This window comes from Leptodactylus fuscus, chromosome 2 (genome assembly GCF_031893055.1).
Source record: "Leptodactylus fuscus isolate aLepFus1 chromosome 2, aLepFus1.hap2, whole genome shotgun sequence".
Classification (NCBI taxonomy): domain Eukaryota; kingdom Metazoa; phylum Chordata; class Amphibia; order Anura; family Leptodactylidae; genus Leptodactylus; species Leptodactylus fuscus.
Window position 1 is genome coordinate 48,313,133 of NC_134266.1, and position 23,522 is coordinate 48,336,654.

A 23,522-nucleotide genomic window follows, 5' to 3' on the forward strand; every position below is an offset into this window, starting at 1 on the left:
ATACAAAACCAAGGCGATTCCATGTACTGCCATAGAGGCTTTGTGCATGAGAGTTTAGGGCCCAGTCCACGCTTTTCATTTTGATAGTTTTTGACAAACAGGAGGGAAACTATATCTTTTTAACTAAAAAAAGCAAGTGGAGGTAAAAAGGAGAAGTATATGGCAAGTCTTTTGTTTCCTTCCTTTAAGAAAGGCAATAAAGATTTAGACAACATTACCCAAAAATGCACCACTTTATTGTTTCTGTGCTCTGCTTGCTACTTTTTTTTAGATAGACAGTGGACAGAACGGAGATAGGGATCAGGACAGAGCAGGAATATGATGGGGACGCATCTGCTCAGATGAACACTGTATCCCCATTGGCCAACACCAATCTGTATCCATTGCCATTCTGCCATCCAAAGGATTCAGTAACATACCTAATGTTGGTGCAATAGGCAGATTTTGAGATGGTTAAGTAGGAAGTCAAAAAATTTGTCAGAATAACGTAGTGAATAAATTCTGAACTAGGAGAGGGGAGAAAGTTCTACTAGATTTGGTTCTATGTCCCAAGAACAAAAGGATGGGACAGTTGAAATCCAACAGCCCGATCCTTATCTCCCCATTGGGAGGAACTGAGAGGCCCTCATGCACATTAGGGGATGGCCAAGTCCATTAAAAATGGCAGGCTTGGCCAAAACACGTAATGTAGACTGCGTTCACACATTGTAGTTAAATCATGATTCAAGTCTATACCTCTTAGGGTATGTTCACATGGTTTGGTGCTTATTTCGAGGCAGATTCCACCATCTGAGTCTAATCAGTGAGCGGAAAATGAAGAGGACATTGAGGGGAAAGCCCATCTAAATTACTCAATTTTCCACCATATGAATGGCCCCTAAGGAATATGCAGTAGACATTACCTAGGCAGGTTTACGCTGTTCACTGGTATCTACACTATATGCAGATAACACATATATACGATGTATGTGTATATGACTTTGTATGTCAGATTGCGTGGTCCCTTGTATTCTCTCACAGTGCAGTCTTATCCATTCCTTCATATTGTAAATCATTGAAAACTGTCCAAATAAAACCGGATCACAGTAATGTGTAGCCCTTCACCGCGAAAGTGAACGTTAGATTGTCTGTAACACAATGAAAACATAAGAGCCTTCCATTAGACCCATCACACAATGGTTCGGAACCACGTGACCCGCTTTGTGTTTTCCTTCTGCAGTCACAGAAATAGTACAAATATATAAATATATATATATCTATTTACAACAACCCATAGCAATTCATTGGGGACACTTAGGATTTGTGCTTTGCCCCTTGACCTGAAATAAGCATTGACCTTCCAATCTGAGACCAGCCTTTAGGGACATGGGTGCAGCACAGCTGTTCTCCGACTGAACCCTGTAGCGACCTCCATAGGACACAACCGGGGAATTACTCCGAGTGCTCCTCAGGGCCATCGGGAAGAAATTCAGAACGTGGAAGTGTTTGGAAAGAGTTAGTTGATGTGGAGACATTACTGTCCACCTCCTCCGGGGGTTTCCAGACCTACTAAATCTCAAACACAGATTGTGATCAACAACTGCTCATGACAATATTGTAACGTGTACATTAAAGGGGAGGTCCAGTTGATAAATTTTTACTGAAAAAGGGTCAAAATTATATTTCAAATAAAAAATAAATAAAAAGTCTAGAAGGGATCACCCATCTCCAGTCTCTTCATAGGTACTTGCTGGTCTCTACTCACTGGTCCACAAAGGAAATGATGTAGTAGTGATCCACAGAAGTAGGGACCAGTAGGGACCTGAGAAGACGCACCTCAGAATGGAAGCAGCAGGGGATTTTTTTTTTTTTTTAATGGCTGGACAACCCTTTTAAAAGGCTTGTATGTCAGTAGAAAACCATGGCTGTTTTTTTTCCAGGAACAGCACAGTATTAAAGGGAGTCTATCAGCAGAACACAACATATCAACCGAGGCCTGCAGATTGATTCACGTGACATTAACCTATCTAACAGTGATTTCTCCTTGTGAATCAGTCCTCCGTTCCCGAGATATTACTGTTTTTGTCGATATGCAAATGATGAGGGTGTTGTCATTGCTCCAAAGAACCCTTGTTGCTCCAAAAAGCGCCGTTCTTATCATTGAGCTATCTTGGCGACAGAGGTACCAATTTACAAGTGTAAAACACTGTTTAATTTAGGTAATCCTAACCTATCTATCTGCAGGGCTAGGGAGATATAGGGCTTGTTCACATGGGACAATTTTGATGCCAAATCCACCTCAGAATCCGCCCCCTCACAATAGAGCTCTATGTAGACCTCTAGTTTCCTTTTTTTCATGAGCAGTTTGTTCCCGCTCACGGAAAAAAGCAGTGAGCTGCCCTTTCTTCAGGCGGATTCCGCAGCTGATTCAGCCCCGGCGTCCGCCTCGCGACAGTATCTTCCGGACTAGGCCCATTCATTTGGGCCTACTCTGGAGCGGGAAGCCGTGACTGTCGGAAGCCGCGACAGTCGTGGCAGGCGCATTTTGGTCCTATTCTGACGTGGCTTCCCGCATCAAAATCAGGACCAAAATGCGCCCGGTGTGAACTAGCCCATACTGGGCTCTGATGACAGTCTCCCTTTAAGCTGCAATACCACTCACAGCCCAGTGACAAGTATGGTGACCCTAAGGGAAGGAGAAGGTGGGGGACAAAAGCAATACCTACAGAAACACATATGAAACTGCTGTTTTTAACCCTTTGGATCACAATATGGAGCTGGTTATATTTATTGATCTTGCTTTGAGGTCTCCTTACGTGTTTTTTTATAGTGTTCTACCATATTACTTCCTGTCCATATGGGTAGCTCAGGAAACTTATTCCAGGTTATGACTTCCTACATCATCAGCTTATTCTATTATCACCTTACGCACCTTCATTTGGACAAGTACTATATACACAGACTGACGAGCAGAGAACGTTAAATAAATCGAGCTGTTTGCAGGATCTCAAAGTAAAAGAACATTTCTGTAATTTAAAAAAATCTACAAAAGAATAAAAGAATAAAAATTTTCTCTACATCCAACCAACGTATAAAAGGTTGTATAAATAATGTGCTTTATAAACAACTAATCTACATTCTTCTACGGGTTTGAAGCTTTCATTCCACTGGAACTAAACATGGCTTTGGTTGCTTACTCTAAGTGGAAATATTAGTTTTGGGGGATTATGTGCGCATCCCTCTCCTAAACGTTCCTTAACCTATATGCATTTGATAAAACCAGCAGAACATTTGTCAGTGCAGAGTTAGGAGAAACCTTCAGCAATACCTTATAATAATACCAAAAAAAAACTAATGGTGAACATCTCAAATGAACAAAGTGCAGCAGCAAAGTGGTCAGTTATCATGTCCTCAATGGTCCCACCATTTACAGTAGATGTCCTTGTAACCTAACCAAAATCACGTGGGGCTTTATCCACATGGGTTGAGTGTAATAGTCTGCCTATGTATGGGGGTCACATACAAGCATTTCCGGCACTTACAGTACTAATATGTAGGTGCCTGGAGTTTGCAATGCTGCCCTTGGGGCATTTCGAAAAATTGTCCTTTTTGCAGACAATGTACTTTGAAATGATCTTCCGGAAGGTGTAGCGAAAGTCTCTGATTTTGTAGGCATATATGATAGGGTTCACCACAGAGTTGGCATGAGACAAGATAATAGCCATGTCCATAGCCCACTGTGGATTTCTTTTGTTAGGGCCTAAAAAGAGAGTGAGGCAATTCAGTATGTGGATGGGTAGCCAGCAAAACGCAAACAGGCCCACAATAATGGCCAAAGACTTGGCGGCATTCACTTCTTTCTGGAGAGTGGTCCTTGAGTTGTCTGCACCCACGCACTTAAGTTCAATTTGTCTGAGCTGCTTGCGGGCAACCATGAAGATCTTGATGTATATTAACAGCATGATCAAGAGTGGTAGAAGAACGCAACCGAAAAAGTTGAAGTACACCATATAAGTCATTGTGACTACTTTTTCAAATAAGCACGAGACAGTACGGTTGTCATCGGAAAGGTGATTTTCTTTACGACCGCAGTCAGCTTCCAAGCAATTCCAGCCGATGAGTGGGGTCAGGCCTATCCCAAATGAGAGAATCCAGAAAACCGCTATAATGGCTCTTGCCCTTTTTCCAGTGACCAAACTCTTGTACCTGCAAGAAAAAGAATATACAATTTCAATCCAAAATTATCATTTAAGAATATATTAATTCTATAGACCCAGACTTATTAGTCACATGTAATAAATGAAATAGGTTTAGGCAGGCCGAGCATGTGTCCTGTTCTCCTCATTAAAGTCTAAGGGCTCGTTCACACGGGCACAGAAGGGGCGGATTATGGAGACCGCCAGGCTTCTTTTTTCCGTGAGCGTCATGTTGCCGGTAGCGGAAAAAATAAGCAAGCTGCCCTTTCTTCAGGCAGATTCCGTGGTTCATTGAGCCGCAGTGACCACCTGGCGGCATTAATCTCCGGAGTCAGCCCATTCATTTGAGCCTACTCCGGAGGGGAAAGCTGCGACCGCGACAGCTGTGGCAGGCGGGTTTTGACCCGAGAGTGATGCGGCTCCCAGCATCACTCTCGGTGCCAAAATCCGCCCCACAGCCCCCCATGTGAACTAGCCCTAAGGGTGTTAGAATTAAGCTGAACTAAAGCAACAGACTACCCCTAGTTGCTGAGTGACCCTGTTCGCCTTGCTGGCTTTCTATCAGTGGCCTCTGGAAGTCCTTTTACATGACTAGACTCACACAATTCAGTCCTGTTCTTGTATCTAGTTAAAGGGATTATCCAGGGTTAGAAAACATGGCAGCTTTCTTTGAAAATCAACTCTACTTCTTTTCAGGAAGTGACATCACATATAGAGATGAGCGAGTACTATTCAAAACTCCAGTTTCGAATAGCGCGCACCCATAGGAATGAATGGACGTAGCCAAAACGCAAGGGGTTAAGCACCAGCCGCCGGCAAAGTCTGCGTGCCGGCCGCTTGCATTCATTCCTATGGGTGCGTACTATTCGAAACTGGAGTTTCGAATAGTACTCGCTCATCTCTAATCACATAGGTTGGTCACATGGCCATATTGCAGCACAGCAGGATTCTTTTGAATGGGACCGAGCTGTAGCATAGTCATGTGAACAATGGACGTGATGTCACTTCCTGAGAAGAGGAAGTGTAGTACTTTCTAAAATACAGCAGCCATGTTTGCTAATTCTGAATAGCCCTTTAAAATCTAAAAATAAATTAATTTTACTGACATTGTAGAGTAAATGCTAAGTAATATAATATGTATAGTTAGTATAGTTAGTGTACATCATACATCTTGATCACTCTATGCAATTCTCTTAAATTGGTTCATTTATATGGCTGTTTCACTCCTACACCATACAGTACCGCACATAGGGGGCGCTTTATTTTTATACATCAGTCCTAATAAAGGAGCACTGAAGAGAGATTGACATGGCTCTTAATAAATGTGGGCCATCTGACGGTAACCCTTGTGTCTGAACAGCAAGTTAAACTAGCTAGTATGCTAGAATTGTGGCCGCACCTCTCTGTTATAGAATACTATGGAAACCCAAAAAGTCACAATTTTTAGTGCCACAAATTGCAACTTTTTTTTTTATTTACCCCTTATGGCCCCATAATACAGATCTCAGGGTACTTTCCTTAAGCCTTATATGTGGTCTGCTGGCATCAATTGTTGAGGATGAATGTGGTAGGCTATGAATGTGGTGGGCAATGAAGGCCACACTTGGCCATGGCCATGACCTCACTCACTTTTTAATAAAATAATGTACAGGAAAAAAAAGAATTCAGATGGAACCATATAAGAAAGCGCAGAATTTTGTTGTTTTGTAGGACCAATGCAAATACCATATTCATGAATCTGTGTACGATGGGTGTTTTGGAAAGCAAGGTTATATCAACAAGGGCAAACTAAAGAAAATGGAAAAGGACACTGATACAAATCAATACTAGATCACTTCATGGGTAGAGTAGACGGCCCTTAGTGTAACATATTGATTTTTTCCAACCTCGTCGGCACACAATGATCCATTCTTTCTTCCATAAAACAGGAAGTCCTTTAGCCTTCAACTGTGAATAATCTCATTTCTCATGGATCACCATGTAAGGCATAAACAATTGTCATGAGAGATGAATACAAATCCTTTGGTCACTCCAGGTCACCTTATAGAAATCAATAATCGAACAGAAGAGAAGGAAGATTTAGGTCTGTCTATTATTGATGTCCTTGTTGTAAGACAATGTGTAAGATAATAATGTACTAAATATGACCTATAAGGAACTAATTAGCAACAAGAACAGCAACATCATATGTACTAAAAAGTGTCCAAAAATGTATATGGCAAATCCTTTATATCACTTATTATTGAAACTGATTGGAGGACAATTTAGGCCTTATTCACACGACAGAGAGTAATGACCGTCTGATGACCATTTCTGCCATGTCCACTTTGAGAACACATTGATTTCAATGTGTCGTCTATTCACATGTCTCTTTTTTGGATTGACCCTTTTTCATGGGCATGAGAAATACTAACATGTTCCATCTTTGTCTGTTTTCATGGACACACGGACCCAAAAGAAATCAGTGGATCCGTCTTTTAATAGATGTGGAATAGCTCAAGAAAAAAGCTGGTTCAAAATGAAGGACACTAGGCCGTCAACAACAAAAGAATGACTTACACAAAATGACCTGCAAAAATGTACAATAATGGCTGTTTTTAATGGTTGTTAGATACGTCATAAACATCACTTTCCAGGGAATAGGGCCTTAATAATACAGTAATAAAATTGGCAACCACTTCCTATATCTAAAATGTAGAAATTCTTATATCGTTCTTACATCTGTTCTGTAGTCAGAGACGTAATAATTGCTTGCACACCACTGTACAATGCAGTTGGCACTCTATAGAGTCCTCTGGGAAGGGGAAGCAATGGACTTGGACATTTTACAATTTCTGAAATAAAATATTCTTTAGCTCATTAGTCACTGGCATAAATACGATTCAGAAATAAAAGTCTTAGTTGTAATTTTTCTTGGCCATAAAAACAACTTTTAATATAAAATAATAAGGGTTGTGCAGTGTGTATTCACACCATAAGAAAGGTTTCCATACTGTGCAGAGGCCACACACTGCTGGATGTAGACTGTTCATTTACATCTGCATTTTGCCAGGTGGTGATAAATATCTAAATTTACACCTTTTTAAGAAACCCAACTGTCCTGATACGCATAAATGTCACTGTCTAAGCTAAAGCCAGCATGCTAGAATCCAGTGTCTGCTCCAGATGTCTGAATAGTGCCATTTAATCAGCATGCCCTCCTTTGGCAGACAGGACAACTAGTCATTCTGTAGGCACCTGCACGGACCCGACACTGCTGAATGCTGGCTCTTTTTACAGCAATTTTTACGGGTGGGATTAACTGGCATTACAGACACATCTGCCAGGTTTAAGAGCTTTATATTCTATATGTTAGACAATATTCTCATAGGCATATAGCATTCAAATTGAGAAATCTCAATCTTTGCTGAAGGATTGGCTTTGAAGGAGTTCATGTCCATTTATGTTTTTGCACAAAATAATCAGAAATACAAGGAGGATCTCTGGCCATAAAACTGGCTTATATGGGATCAATGTGGAATTGAGAGGTTTACTGTAAATTATTACACTATGCCGACAGGTCATAACCATAATGTGTTTTATGGGTTTACCCACATCTAATTTCTATGTCAGAATGTACGATTTATTAGGATATACAGTAAGTGGATTTACAGAAGGATTGTAAGTTATATCTTGGAAAAACAAGTGGCTCATGTAGTGGTCGGCACTAGAGATGAGCGAACCTCTCTAGATTTGTTTCATGTTCGGCGGCTCAGGTCCCTGATTCATTTCAGGTAAAACACGTTTGGTACGAACGGCACTTTAAATTACTTTTAAAAACACTGTATGACACTGTCAGGGCTCCTGGGAACCTATCTATAAAACATAGTGTAGAACAGTGTCAGGGCTCCTAGGAACCTATCTATAAAACATAGTGTAGAATACTGTCAGGGCTCCTAGGGACCTAACACTGTCAGGGCTTCTAGGAACCTATCTATAAATCATAGTGTATAACACTGTCAGGGCTACCAGGAACCTATCTATAAAACATAGTGTAGAACACTGTCAGGGCTCCTAGGCACCTATCTGTAAAACATAGTGTAGAACACTGTCAGGGCTCCTAGGAACCTATCTATAAAATATAGTGTAGAACACTGTCAGGGCTCCTAGGAACCTATCTATAAAACATAGTGTAGAACACTGTCAGGGCTCCTAGGCACCTATCTGTAAAACATAGTGTAGAACACTGTCAGGGCTCCTAGGAACCTAGCTATAAAACATAGTGTAGAATACTGCTAGGGCTCCTAGGGACCGATCTATAAATCATAGTGTATAACACTGTCAGGGCTACCAGGAACCTATCTATAAAACATAGTGTAGAACACTGTCAGGGCTCCTAGGAACCTATCTATAAAATATAGTGTAGAACACTGTCAGGGCTCCTAGGAACCTATCTATAAAACATAGTGTAGAACGCTGTCAGGGCTCCTAGGCACCTATCTGTAAAACATAGTGTAGAACACTGTCAGGGCTCCTAGGAACCTATCTATAAAATATAGTGTAGAACACTGTCAGGGCTCCTAGGAACCTATCTATAAAACATAGTGTAGAACACTGTCAGGGCTCCTAGGCACCTATCTGTAAAACATAGTGTAGAACACTGTCAGGGCTCCTAGGAACCTAGCTATAAAACATAGTGTAGAATACTGCTAGGGCTCCTAGGGACCGATCTATAAAACATAGTGTAGAACACTGTCAGGGCTCCTAGGAACCTAGCTATAAAACATAGTGTAGAATACTGCTAGGGCTCCTAGGGACCAATCTATAAAACATAGTGTAGAACACTGTCAGGGCTCCTAGGAACCTATCTATAAAACATAGTATAGAACACTGCTAGGGCTCCTATAAAACATAGTGTAGAATACTGTCGGGGCTCCTAGGAACTCGGTCAAGCTGTGAGAAGGTCAGTAACGATACTATATAAGATGGATGCCAGCTTTAGATGCATTATCCTCTTTCACAGCCCATATAAGTGGGGGCGATTTGGTCTACAAACAACATTTTTTCTGCTTTGTTGCTGTGTTATTTATATGTATTAAACCTTATTGATATTTATGATGTTTTTGATCACAGAAAGCAAATTTAAAACCATGAAAACCAAATAAAACAAAAAAAGAAATCACTCGCTTACACGATGCTCTGTATTTATAGCTTTCCTCTACAGCTGCATTCTGTAAACTAGAGACTGTGGGGGTGTTTGCATCAAGCAGATTCATCACGGCAACAGTCTTCATTAGCTAATGAGGTGTTAAGAGGATCTCAGTCCAATGGCTAAGTTGTTTTTAGCTGTTATCATCTGCAAATAGAGGGAGCAGAAAATAATTATACCAGATCAGTGCACTATCAGCTGAATCTGTGAGCAGGTCCTCATCATCTGGAAATATAGGGTCCATTATACAGAAACACTCCAAAGTCACGCTTTTCTAGTAGACATTATATCAGAAGTGAAAGAACAAAGTGCTCATGATCGCAGATATACAACTAAGGTCGACTATGGTGCTAAATGGCCATAAAAAACATCCACGGCTATCTTGCACCCAAGGGGCAGCCATTTTCTCGGCTCCACCATACATTTCATCTGTGAAAATAGCCAAGAATAGGACATGGCCAATATTTTGCCAGGGACCATCAAAATAAGGCTCAGGCGAAAACCCACATTCACTGACAGTGAAAATAATGCTGCCATGTGACATCCATTAGAAAAAACGGACGGCAAACAGCCAGTTCTCACTGTCATGTGAATATAGGTTAAGGCAGCTCCTAGACGGTGATCTGGCCACACCAAGGCACAGTCTCGGTAGAGTAGAGATGAGCGAACACTGTTCAGATCAGCCGATCCGAACAGCACGCTCTCATAGAAATGAATGGAAGCACCTGCCACGCAGACTTTGCCGGCGGCCGGCCATTTAACCCTCCGTGTGCCGGCCGCTTCCATTCATTTCTATGGGAGCGTGCTGTGAGCGTGCTGATCGGAACGGCTGTTCTGAACAGTGTTCGCTCATCTCTATTACCGAGGCTTTCACTTATCGGTAGGCTAAAAACAAATAAATACAGTCAATTCAACCACAAAACTGCACCGCCGCTGACAACAAATAGGCTGTAATTCATCCGAGTTTCATTTACTTAAAGAGGACGCCCTCCACCAAATCCAACTCTTTGCTTCTTTCACTAGGTGTCACTTGACTGATTATGGTGCAGTTGTATTTTTTTCTCTAGTCCCCACCATTCCTGAGCAATCATTTCTGTTAGTTTCAGCACCCAGTATGCTAATTAGGCTCTCTACTGTCAACTGCCTACTGCCTACCTGACAGAAGAAAGTCGGTCCTGACTGTTTTTCGTATACCATGGACAGCTGTTATTCTATGGATGGTCATGGTCTTTGGTCTTATGCTCATTTTTTCTGCTGTTCTCTTATTTTGCCTATGGTACTGTTGTTGTTCTCTGTACTTTGAAAAAATTAATAAAGTTTGAAAAAAAAAAAAAAGAAGAAAGTCTAATTAATATGTTGGGTGCAGAAATGAACAGCATTGATTGCTCAGGAACAGTGGGGGCTAGAGAATAAATTCCAACTATGGCGGAATCATTGGAGTGTCACCTATTAAATAATACTAAGGTGAAAGGTCATCTTTAAGAGAAAGTGGCCACTGACTGTACTGTGATGTGACTGCAGCAACCTGAAATCTTAAAATTACCCGTGTTAATATCCAAAACCAAAAATCTTAAAGGGGATCTGGCAACTTAATATTTGTCCTGATATATTTTTCAATCCATTATTTTACCGATTTTATTAAGTTCCATAAAAATAATTCAGATCAGTCAATGAATCCAAAAATAGATACAGGGTAATAAACCCCCCATATAGGAGCCTATTGTATCTCCTGCTCCCACCAGAGCCGTTGCTGCACATGCCTTTAATACGGTTTCTTTCACATCTTGTGTAAATTAGCTAATGTGATCGGGCTCCTGAAATTTAATTGTTTTCTTCAAGGAGCCAATTTGATGATGAAAGCTCATTTACAATCCGCAGTCTTTGATGGAGATGTGGCTTTAATAAAGATTGGCTAATGATTTATCAAACAAGGCTAGCTGTAAATCTATGGCATCACCAAGGGGAGAAAAATCTATAACAAATAAATCAAAGGAGAAGAAAATTCAATTTCTTTTATTTGTGTCATTTGTTTACTTGTTAGTGCTCGGTTGTATGGTGTAGATCATAAAGTCAATGGACACTGCTCCTTATTATCTGGTTTGACCTTTGTTGTCATAGGTGATCGCATTTAGATTAAAGGCCCATGTATAAGCAGGGCGGCACTTCTGTGTGCCTGCAGCCATATGGCGGAGCGTCTACTGGACTATGGTTCTGCAGGGAACATTCCTCTTCACTCTCCGCTCCTCTGGCTGTACGTCGCGGCTTTTACCCCCTGATTACGTGACTGGGCCGAACCAGCGCAGTTTCTTATACTGCAGAGTTGCACCTTTTTCTCCATCCTGCTTCAGTCTCGGCCCCCATTGAATCCACCTTAAAATCAGCACCAAATTCCTCTATGTGTACATACCCTTAGAATAGTGTTTCTCAACCTTTTCTCGCTAAATACCCCCAATGGACATTGTGGTGTCCATCATATAGCAGACCCTGTTCCCTGCTCATGTGGGGAAGAAAAACTGGAGCACATAATGTGTCAAACAAATCCTTTTGCTTATGGGGGTACCTGTGGCAGACAAACACTAAATGTTTTCAGGGTCTTTTAGCTTTTCACACATCAGGTCATAGATCAGAAGCTATTTGTTTATTCAGAAGAGATTATAAATGGCTATAGAGGATACACGTGCCCTTGGCCATAACCATGGCCCAAAGTCTTCTGCTGGACAGCCACTGTGACTCAGTATTTCAAGATGGTGAGTGATTTGGGCAGCACTAGCCCCCCAGAAGCTTTGGAGCTTGAGCACTCCACTACATCTACCATATTGCCAAGTACCCCTTGAGACTGCATGGTGTACCCACTGGAGTACGTGTATCACAGGGTGAGAACCATTGGGGTGCCTTGGGGTACAATCACATGGTGTGGACATGACATGGCCATAGTGCAGACAAGTGCTGGATGGCCGTCCCTGCTTCCGCACCATTCCATCAATAGTCATTACAAACCAAGTGTTCAATGGTAATAGTAGTGCGGTTTTTCAGGTCACCACATAGCCATTAGCTAAAGACACTCGATGAACAATCGGCTTATAATGAATTAGTGGAATACTGTGGGAACTGGCATGGCCGTACCACTCTAATAATAGATGAGAAGGTTATTTACACCGCACAGCGAGTTAAAAGGTTGTCCAGCTAAAGAGAATTACCTTGACACAGCTTACTATGGAGCAATACCACCGATGTACTGAGCTCCCTGATCTCTCAGTAGTCTCTGCAAGAACTCAACACATACAGCTCAGCCATTCAATGGTTAAGAATGGACACAACTGCAGCTTGGCTGACTGGTCAGTAAGGGGGACAAGAAAGGAGAGAGCAGTGTAGGAACCTGGTCAGCCATGGGGAGAGCATTGCTTCATTCACGTGACCTTAGCCTATCTGTCTGCCGGGCTGGGTTGATATGTTGGGGTCTGGTGACAGACTCCCCTTATAGTGGAACTAAACTTATGAACAACTTTTGATTTTCTGGCAGTATTCTGTAATATACTTTATATATCGAGTATTATAAAACGTAGAAAGTTTGTGTTATAAGAGGAGGTTCTCTTCTAAGGCTGCAGTTCTATCTGTATGATTTCCGAGATATCACTGGTTGAAAGCACAGACAGGGTTGGGATACTTATATGCAGTGATATAGGAAGAAAGATGGCATTCACTGCTTTCATATGACACTAAATACGTTGTATAGTAAGTAAGGTATAGTCATCTGAAGTGACCCACCCCTGCCATTTACTCTTCACACGGCCCGTACTCTGAACACAATGAGAAGTGGGGAACAAGGGAAAGAGTGAAAAAACGCAGGATTACACAGAAATGAGCAAAATTTGCTAATAAAGTATAGCATAAAATTTATTAGGGTATGTTCATGTGGCAGAAAATGAAGAGAAATTGCTGTTAATTTTCATCTGCAGTCTAGCCACATGGGATGCCATTGCCCTTGCATTCGCGTTCTGTCTCACTTTTCACAGTCCATTTGGCCCAAATTAATGAATAAAGAGGAGGGAGTCTCTCGAATCCCAAATCCGCTGCAACATTGTACATGTGAACATAGCCGTTAATGACACAAATACTGCCAGTAAGTCAGAAGTTGTCTGAACGTTTAATGTTTAATGATAATTATGCTGCGGACCTGTCAGCAGACACAAAGCTATACAGTGTGGTCTGCTGACTCATCGGCATCTCACTGGCGGTACAGACTCTCATTGAAGATACCTAATAAATATATGGAGACTCTCCTTAATGGCTGGAAGAGTGAACCAAAGTAGAATAACTGGGGAACAAACAAATTGAGTATACCAAACTAATCCAGAGCTGATAGATCTGTAAGTAACATAAAGCACCATTCTATAATAATATAACCACGGATACGTTTCAATAGCATAGACTACTTGGTTAGTCGGACGTGTAGACTGGAAGGGAACACTCCAGTTTAGCAATGATTAACTGGTCAATAGTTTGTCCTCGACTATTTGAAGCGCATTGCACGCCTTCCTCAAGGTCCCGCTGGTGTAGAATGAACCCTCTATTACACAAGGAATGTCTCATGCTTTTAATAGGACTCTTGTTACAGAATATAAGTGCTAAATCGCTCGCTCTGCCCCCTCTCATATTTACTCACACCAGTCAAGGTTAACCATTAGTTTCAATTGCTAAAAAATGTACAGAAAGGAACTGTATTAGCCTATAAGGGATGCGCTTAACCCTTTACTTCAGGTACGTGTGTACACTATGAGAAACCTACAAGAATATTTTTTTAGTTTGCAATTTTTTTGTATTTTCTTGACTTTCTGACAAATGGCAATTACGGCCTATGCATACAATCCCAAGACTGGAACACTGATCGATCACAGAGATCATTCTAACCCAATGATCCTTTTTTTACGTTATCCATCAAGTAGTCCAAAAGTATAACTGGTACAGCCAACACCAGTCGTAATGGACTGTCAAAATATATTATTTTTGTCCGTTTTCACAGATCCCTCCATTTGTATATGGGATCCATGAAAATGGCCGCCCCTCGGGTGCATTTTTCACGGCCGTTTTGCACTTTTATCATCTGAATTTAGCCTTAGACTGCAAAATAGAGAAGTAAACAAATGCCTGACCAACTCTTCACAGCTGGATAGCAATAAGAAACTGTCATCAGGAGGGTGGAAGTCCCAGGGTAGGTCCGCCATGTCCCAGCTATATAATCTGGTGCTGGTATTAGGTTTCTTCATATCCACACTTTCCCACTGGTACTTTGGCCATGATCTATGCCTATGACTAATAGTAAGACGTTTCTATCCTTAGTGACATTTATAATCTGCTGTAAAATCTGCAAAATAATCTGCAAACAGAACTGGGTCTATGCTAGAAGAGTCCCATGTGGGCCATTAAACTAAAGGCCTGCTCCTCGGATGGACATAGCAGATGTTCTGAAGACAATTTTAACATGTAAGAAATGAGGGACATTCCATTTCCTGACTTGGGAACTCCATCTTTAGTACTTTTCTATATATAACTATACTGAGCATTTCATTACATATTTTTTCTTCCACCACCAATTATCTCCATACATACACGATTCCACATTCTGCCTTTCCAGGAACTTGTGGGTTTAGTATGTGAAATATTACTTGTATTCAACCCGCTTCCTTCCTCCTAAATTAAAGGTAAATTATACCTGAAATTCTATTTCCTGCATTATTGGAGCTTTGATGAGATTTTCAGAGCTCCTCAGCTATTTTTCGTGGCATCTGCTGTTTCAGTTATGAAGGACAATGAACAGTTAAGACTATGTTCACATCTGCATTGCAGAACTGGAAGAATGGAAAATGGTCCATCTAATTGTGTACAGCAAGAAAGCCCAAGAAACCACATTGACTATGATGGGGCCTGTTGGGTGTCCATTACTTTTTAATAAAAAACAAAAAAGGCTTGCAGGACTTCTTTGCCTGTGATTTCTGCTGGACACTTCACTGGAGTCTCCAACGCAAATATGAACGTAGCAGAGCAAATGTGAACATAGCCTTAGCTGTGTGCACAAATCAATGGCGGGGCCCCGTGGAAAACTTTTGACATGCCCCCCCAACTGACCCCCTCTCCCCCGCATCACATTCCTGCAACACTATTATACCCCATAGTGGCCCCTGCACACAGTATTATGCCCCATAGTGGTCCCTGCACACAGTATTATCCCCCATAGTGGCCCCTCCACACAGTATTATCCCCCATAGTGGCCCCTGCACACAGTATTATGCCCCATAGTGGCCCCTGCACACAGTATTATCCCCCATAGTGTCCCCTGCACACAGTATTATCCCCCATAGTGGCCCCTGTACTCAATATTATTTCCCATAGTGGCCTCTGCACACAGTATTATGCCCCATAGTGGTCCCTGCACACAGTATTATCCCCCATAGTGGCCCCTCCACACAGTATTATCCCCCATAGTGGCCCCTGCACACAGTATTATGCCCCATAGTGGCCCCTGCACACAGTATTATGTCCCATAGTGGCCCCTGTACTCAATATTATTTCCCATAGTGGCCTCTGCACACAGTATTATGCCCCATAGTGGTCCCTGCACACAGTATTATGCCCCTAGTGGCGCCTGCACACAGTATTATGCCCCACAGTGGCCCTGCACACAGTATTATGCCCCATAGTGGCCCCTGCACAAAATATTATGCCCCATAGTGGCCCCTTCACATGACCTGGGACGCAGGCCCCAGTCATGTAAGGTCAGGGACGTCACAAAACTAGGCCCAAAGCCTGTCTTGAGCCCGGAGAGGTGAGTATAATAATAGTGTTTGTGGGTCCCGCAGCGTCACTTACTGATCCGACCACTGCCAAGATCAGTAAGTAAATAGAGCCCGTTACCATCTGGAGTAACTCCAGCCAGTAACGGCCTATTAAAAAAAAAAATGCAACGGTAGTGTCTGTCGCTGGGCCCCAAATGTCCCGGGCCCTGTGGCAGCTGCTACCCCGGTAGTTACACCCCTGTTTAAAATATAAGCTGGTGGCAGAGACATCTGGCATCTTCTCTCCATCCAGTAGACATGCATTGCTCGGCCAAGCGCTCCTGTGTATGGGGGGTATCATGAGACTTAGTCTTTGGACAAATAATTATTCAGCCAACAACTATGTTATTGCTGTTCTGACAAACCAGACCATACCAGAAAATAGGTCTAAAAGTGATCACAAAATAAAGTGTAGCCAGGACGTACAGTCATTGCTTAGGCAATTGTGTAGATTCATACCAGAGATAATCCTGGTTCTCACAACGACATGTTTAGATCGCGAGGTGAGCAATGCATGATGTAAGCCCCATCTGTAACTAGAAAATAAACATCTTTGCAGCCAAGAACATACAAAATCAGCGGAAGAGATTGTCAGAGGCGGTGTAACATGAGCGGCAGGCCACAGACAGCAGTGTCTCAGTTGCCAAAAAAAAATCTGTAGCAAAGAATCCAAAAATAAAAAATTACCAGTAAATGTAAATTCCTAAGTGTGTTCACCAATTTGGAACAGTGAAGATTTCCTAAATGATAAGACGCCCACTGCTGGGAATCCCCTGTGTTCAGCTGTCATTGCCAAGTGATCTGCTAATGTTCATTTCATATGGCGCCTACTCAAAGCAATGGGCTCTTGGTAGCAGGAATCTCCTATGGCTTGTAGAGGAGGCCAAAGCAAGTTACCCGCTCTATTACATCCACACGCATGTAGAAATAGAAGACACGGAAAGGGCTTGTCAAATGCTTTATCCAGACGACCAAAATCATCGGCTGCATGGCAACTATGATCTGTGAAGTCGGGACCACTTTCACAGACCTGATTTACCCATTGTGATAAATGTGTCCATGAGAAAAAACGTGTGCCGCACAAATCCTGCACTAAAATGTCCAAGTCTTGGCTCAGTCGTGCGTATATAACCTACAGTAGACAAAGACTATATTCACATGTCCATTCCAATTCTTGGCCGTGTTTTTCACGGCGGAGTTAGAATCCTGTATAGTACCGACTATTTTCCCAGACCCATGTACATCCGTCTTAATCATTTCCCAGTATGAAATGTACCCAAACTATTAAATTTCTCTGGTCTTGATCATTCAGACACTGATGTGCACCAGAATTGAAACATACACTTCAGAAACTAGCATAGATTTCAGGTATAACTCACCAGATTTCTGCCATGACTTATAGTAAATTTGCTGGTCTGAGATTTCCCCATTTCCGGCCTGATCACTTTTGAAAACAAGAGGCGAGTGGGGCACAAATGGAAAAATGTGCTGTATTTTATTCAGTCGTGTACTCAACTTGTGTGAATTAGGGCGTTCTCATATCTGCGCCCGGTCTGCGCTTTGTAGGTTTCCGTCTTCTGCTTGAGAAACTGGACAGGAGACGAAAACACGGCAGTCAGTGTCTGCCCGTGAGCGTCTTCTGGTCTCCTCGGCGAAACAGTTTTTTTTTTGTTTTTTTTTTTTTTAACTGGACACAAAGTCCTGCACGTCCGACTTTGTGTCCGGTTAAAAAAAAAAACAAACAGTCTCACTGTGGAGAGGCAGAAGATGCTCATGGGCGGACACTTTGCAAAACCATTCAAGTGAATGGGTTTGAAAGGTGATTGCCGGTTTCCGTCTCCTGTCCAGTTTCTCGGGCAGAAGACGGAATCCTGCAAAGCAGAGACCGGGCGCAGGTGTGAACCCGCCCTGAAGCATAATTTTTCAGATATGTCAGATACATGTACTTCAGAACCTAGAATGTAATATTTGCCTAGCTATGTAGTAAATATGCAGGAGGTTTGTCAGTCAGTCTTCAAGCAGTTGTGCACAGTATATAACGTGACCAGAAGCAAAGCTGAAGCTACTACTGTAACATGGTCCACCGCCTACCATGTGCCACTTATAATACTGGTGTCTCCATACATTTTACACTAGATTCACACATGCATTGGGGTTACCATTCTTGGGGTCCATTGAGTTACCCACAGAATTCCCATAGACTATAATGGGGTCCGGTGGGTTTCCGCTCGAAAAATGCGGAGAGAAAATTTCTCAAGCAGAATGGGGGACACAATCCCCAAACGGTCTTAAACTTTTGGTTTGCCTGAGGCACGAGAACCTGGTGTATCTGCTTCTTCTGCACCCTCTTCAGCTAGGTCTCGTGATATATGGACACTAGGAAAGCAGAATGACCCCTACAAAAGCTGTAACGTTGACCGTATTACTTCCATAAAGTGGAAATTTCTGAATAGAATTATTAATAACTCAATAGCAGAGAACAAGGCAAGGCCTGATCTGTATGTAATATTTATTACTACTACTGAATTATTTCTTGCCAAGCCATGTTTGAGGTCCTGTCTAGATTAACCTGTGCACACTGTAAATAGCCGACTTTATTGCACAGGGCACTGACAGATATATTTAAGACTATTTGCTTTGAAAGGTAGCGGCTGCTTTATTTTACAAGCTACCACCTGAATGTTTCTTCAGCCGCACAGAGGATTGCTTGTCTTTAGAACCATCTAGTTTTGGGTCTGCAAAGCAACAGACGTATCCCACTAACCATGATATGATCTACAACATGAAGGAGCAGAACAAAAAGTGCAATGGAGGAAAACAGAACAGGCGCAAACTGGATAGAATCTGCTCAATGTATCCGGGTGAAGTATTGAGCCGTATAGCGAGTCTAGACACCAGGTGAAATCCTTATCCTTCCTGGCTGCTGAACATTTACCATAAGACATGATTCGCTAATCCTGGAAGAAATACAGCATTGCAATAGTTTTACGGAGCAAAATGTTCAGTGCGTTATTATAGGTTTAGTCACAAGGTGCATGAAGATAAACAGATGGCCTGACCTACAAATAATAGTGGAGCAGGTTCTAGCATAGGAAAAAATCTGAATAGTCATGATCAATATTTAATATTTTCCATTCCTTATAATGCCACAATTTTCCATGGTGCTATATTACTGGTTGTAATCACATTAATCCCTGTAATTTCCCAGTCTGTCACATCTATCAGGTTGTGCTGGTAAGTGGTGCTTTAGGCAGATGCATTGGTTCCAGTCTGGCCATACCCATACACTGGGGCCAGATTCATCAAAAGTCAATTAACCCATTAGTAAATCGGTGTACTTGTAGGAAACTCTCACATTTTAAGAAATTCCATGAAGATATGGCCTACCTTTAGACTTTGACTTTGGCAAGCAGCGGTACAACATATGGAGCCACCGTACGTAAAACCAGTGAGAACGGCACGCATAACATGAAGATTGGTATCCGTGCGTCATATGGGGTTTCACTGACCCGCACATTGAAATGAATTGACAGAGCTGCAAATACAGACAAGTATAGGACCTACTCCATAAATGGCAGCTCTTCAGCCCAAACACAAAGCTATGACAAAAACTATGGCTATATGTATGAACCCATTGGAATGTATACATCCGTACTTTGATCCGCAATTGCGGTACACAGGACGTCCCATGGTGCAGAAACAGACTTTTCAAGCGGACAGAAAAAACTTACATGTCGGGTTTTGCTGTCCGCTTGAAAAGTCGGACATCTTTACAAACGGACAGTGAAGGAAGGGCACGGAGTGCAAAACAACGCACCCGATCTCCATTTAAATGAATGAAAAGTGTCACGGACACAGCTAGTGTCCGCTCCTAATGTCCGTGCCAGATTTTGAACGGACACTACCTGTCGGACAATGACGGTAGTGTGAACGCTCCCTAAAGCCACCATATGCCTAAATATGCACAGTATAATACAATCCTATTACAGATGACCTAAAGGAAGACCTGATAGAGGAGAGATTACTAGAAACATGATATTTTGTATAGACTGGATACTGTACTGTTCCCAAACGATATAACAGACCATAGAAATTCAGGACAAGATTTCCATAACAATTTTCTTTTTGGGATAGTACAGTGATAACAAGATACAAGATCAATGCTTCGTGTTACAATGAGTGTCCACAATACCATAATATACAAGTAGCAGAATGTAGCGCGCTGCTCCGTAGGTGGAGCGATACAGCATTGTTAGTATAAGCTGACATCTTCCTTCTCATTGTTTAGGTTAGGTTTAGCCGTCTGGATAAGCTAAGAGCTTTGGGAATGAGGAGATATTATTAGCTAATACTTCATAGAAGATTATTCACATCATCAGTCTTGTTTCACCAAAAAACAATGCAAATAGATAGAATAAAGTGAATAAGCTCAGTTCTAGTACTGTTTCCCTAGAATAGTAATGGCCATGTAAAGGCTAATGATCAGGAGAAGACCACGTTTGCAGGAACATCTATACCTGATCACTGTCCAATGTAAATGTGCCACCTGTTGGCTTGTCACATTGTTTATCATTTATTGCTATCTAGTTCTCTGATAGCATGTCTCTCTTCATATAGCATGTACACATAGGGAATTGACAGAGATCCAAAATTTCTAAGAAGATTTGTTCTCCTGACCACCAGCCCTTTCATACAAAGAAGATATCCCATAATGCAGATCAAAATGGGCTCAGGTCACATCCAGTTTTGACAACCAGTATAGATGGACTCAGGGGTGAACCATGAGTTTCTGCCGCCTGAGGCAGACGTCAGAAAGCCGCCCCCCCCCCCCCGGAGGAGGGGTGGAGCGGAGGGCACGGGGCGGGGCCGAGCGGAGGGAGTGTCTTTAGCAGGCAGAGAGCAGGCAGGGAGAGGACTTGCTCTCTGCCTGAGCGTGAGGGGCGACCGCTGGAGCAGCGCTGCTCCAGTGGCCTCCCCAATCCACCGCTCAGTGACAGTGACCCTAAGCCAGTCCAGGACAGCTTGTCCTGGACTGGCTTAGGTCAGCAAAAATGCCGCCCTCCCTGGGGCCCTGGCATAGCGCCGCCTGAAGGGGTCGCTTCAGGTCGCCTCATGGGAGGTGCGGCACTGGATGAACTTGTTTTTTTGTTTCACCGGGACTTTTCTCTCCACTCTTCAGACGGACCCCATTATAGTCTGGGTTTCCTTGTTGTGCTCAGACTTCTCTTTATCTATGTCAGGGTTTGTTTTTAGCTGCATCAAAACCTAGATTTGCAGTCCACTGAACCAGGATCTCCATCATTTTGGTCCCTTGGACTTTTCTTATCTGTTTACTATTTCACAGTCAGGCCCACAGAATTACATAGTAAGAAACCAGTATGGATTGGGGAGGGGGCAGACTACTCTGCATTGTACAAGCACCTGCCACAGAGAGAAATGTGAAATGTTCTGCAGCTGAAATGCCGATAAGACACTGTGCATGATGACTTAAACAGCCAGAGAACAGACACCCAGCAAGATCCTATAGATAGTTCAACTTTTGATAAAAATTCAGGTACCTTTTAAGGGAATGGATGTGGGGAACAATGATAGATCTTTCATTGTAACTTTACCTTCTTGAGAATCCAATACAATTCTTCTGGGTAAACAATGTTAACACTGTGTCTACATTTCATAGTGTGAACCCAACCTTAGGCCAATATCAAGTCATATAACATCAGACAAGACCCGTACAGTAAAATGCAACGCATCCTAAACCAGTAACGCACAGCTGGTGACTAGAGATGAGCGAACACTAAAATGTTCGAGGTTCGAAATTCGATTCGAACAGCCGCTCACTGTTCGAGTGTTCGAATGGGTTTCGAACCCCATTATAGTCTATGGGGAACATAAACTCGTTAAGGGGGAAACCCAAATTCGTGTCTGGAGGGTCACCAAGTCCACTATGACACCCCAGGAAATGATACCAACACCCTGGAATGACACTGGGACAGCAGGGGAAGCATGTCTGGGGGCATAAAAGTCACTTTATTTCATGGAAATCCCTGTCAGTTTGCGATTTTCGCAAGCTAACTTTTCCCCATAGAAATGCATTGGCCAGTGCTGATTGGCCAGAGTACGGAACTCGACCAATCAGCGCTGGCTCTGCTGGAGGAGGCGGAGTCTAAGATAGCTCCACACCAGTCTCCATTCAGGTCCGACCTTAGACTCCGCCTCCTCCGGCAGAGCCAGCGCTGATTGGCCGAAGGCTGGCCAATGCATTCCTATGCGAATGCAGACTTAGCAGTGCTGAGTCAGTTTTGCTCAACTACACATCTGATGCACACTCGGCACTGCTACATCAGATGTAGCAATCTGATGTAGCAGAGCCGAGGGTGCACTAGAACCCCTGTGCAAACTCAGTTCACGCTAATAGAATGCATTGGCCAGCGCTGATTGGCCAATGCATTCTATTAGCCCGATGAAGTAGAGCTGAATGTGTGTGCTAAGCACACTCATTCAGCACTGCTTCATCACGCCAATACAATGCATTAGCCAGTGCTGATTGGCCAGAGTACGGAATTCGGCCAATCAGCGCTGGCCAATGCATTCTATTAGCCCGATGAAGTAGAGCTGAATGTGTGTGCTAAGCACACACATTCAGCACTGCTTCATCACGCCAATACAATGCATTAGCCAGTGCTGATTGGCCAGAGTACGGAATTCGGCCAATCAGCGCTGGCTCTGCTGGAGGAGGCGGAGTCTAAGATCGCTCCACACCAGTCTCCATTCAGGTCCGACCTTAGACTCCGCCTCCTCCGGCAGAGCCAGCGCTGATTGGCCGAAGGCTGGCCAATGCATTCCTATGCGAATGCAGACTTAGCAGTGCTGAGTCAGTTTTGCTCAACTACACATCTGATGCACACTCGGCACTGCTACATCAGATGTAGCAATCTGATGTAGCAGAGCCGAGGGTGCACTAGAACCCCTGTGCAAACTCAGTTCACGCTAATAGAATGCATTGGCTAGCGCTGATTGGCCAATGCATTCTATTAGCCCGATGAAGTAGAGCTGAATGTGTGTGCTAAGCACACACATTCAGCACTGCTTCATCACGCCAATACAATGCATTAGCCAGTGCTGATTGGCCAGAGTACGGAATTCGGCCAATCAGCGCTGGCTCTGCTGGAGGAGGCGGAGTCTAAGGTCGGACCTGAATGGAGACTGGTGTGGAGCGATCTTAGACTCCGCCTCCTCCAGCAGAGCCAGCGCTGATTGGCCGAATTCCGTACTCTGGCCAATCAGCGCTGGCCAATGCATTCTATTAGCTTGATGAAGCAGAGTGTGCAC

At 42.9% G+C, this 23,522-nt stretch overlaps 1 protein-coding gene across 1 annotated transcript in view; it reads right to left on the reverse strand.

The window, feature by feature from the left end:
* Positions 1 to 859: 859 nt before the first annotated feature.
* The window catches only part of ADORA2B (adenosine A2b receptor), a 56,223-nt gene continuing 33,560 nt past the window's right edge, over positions 860 to 23,522 (reverse strand). The window contains exon 2 of the mRNA XM_075263789.1: positions 860 to 4,185. Coding sequence (XP_075119890.1) covers positions 3,495 to 4,185 — 691 coding nt within the window. The 3' untranslated portion in view covers positions 860 to 3,494. The remainder of the gene's footprint in view (positions 4,186 to 23,522) is intronic.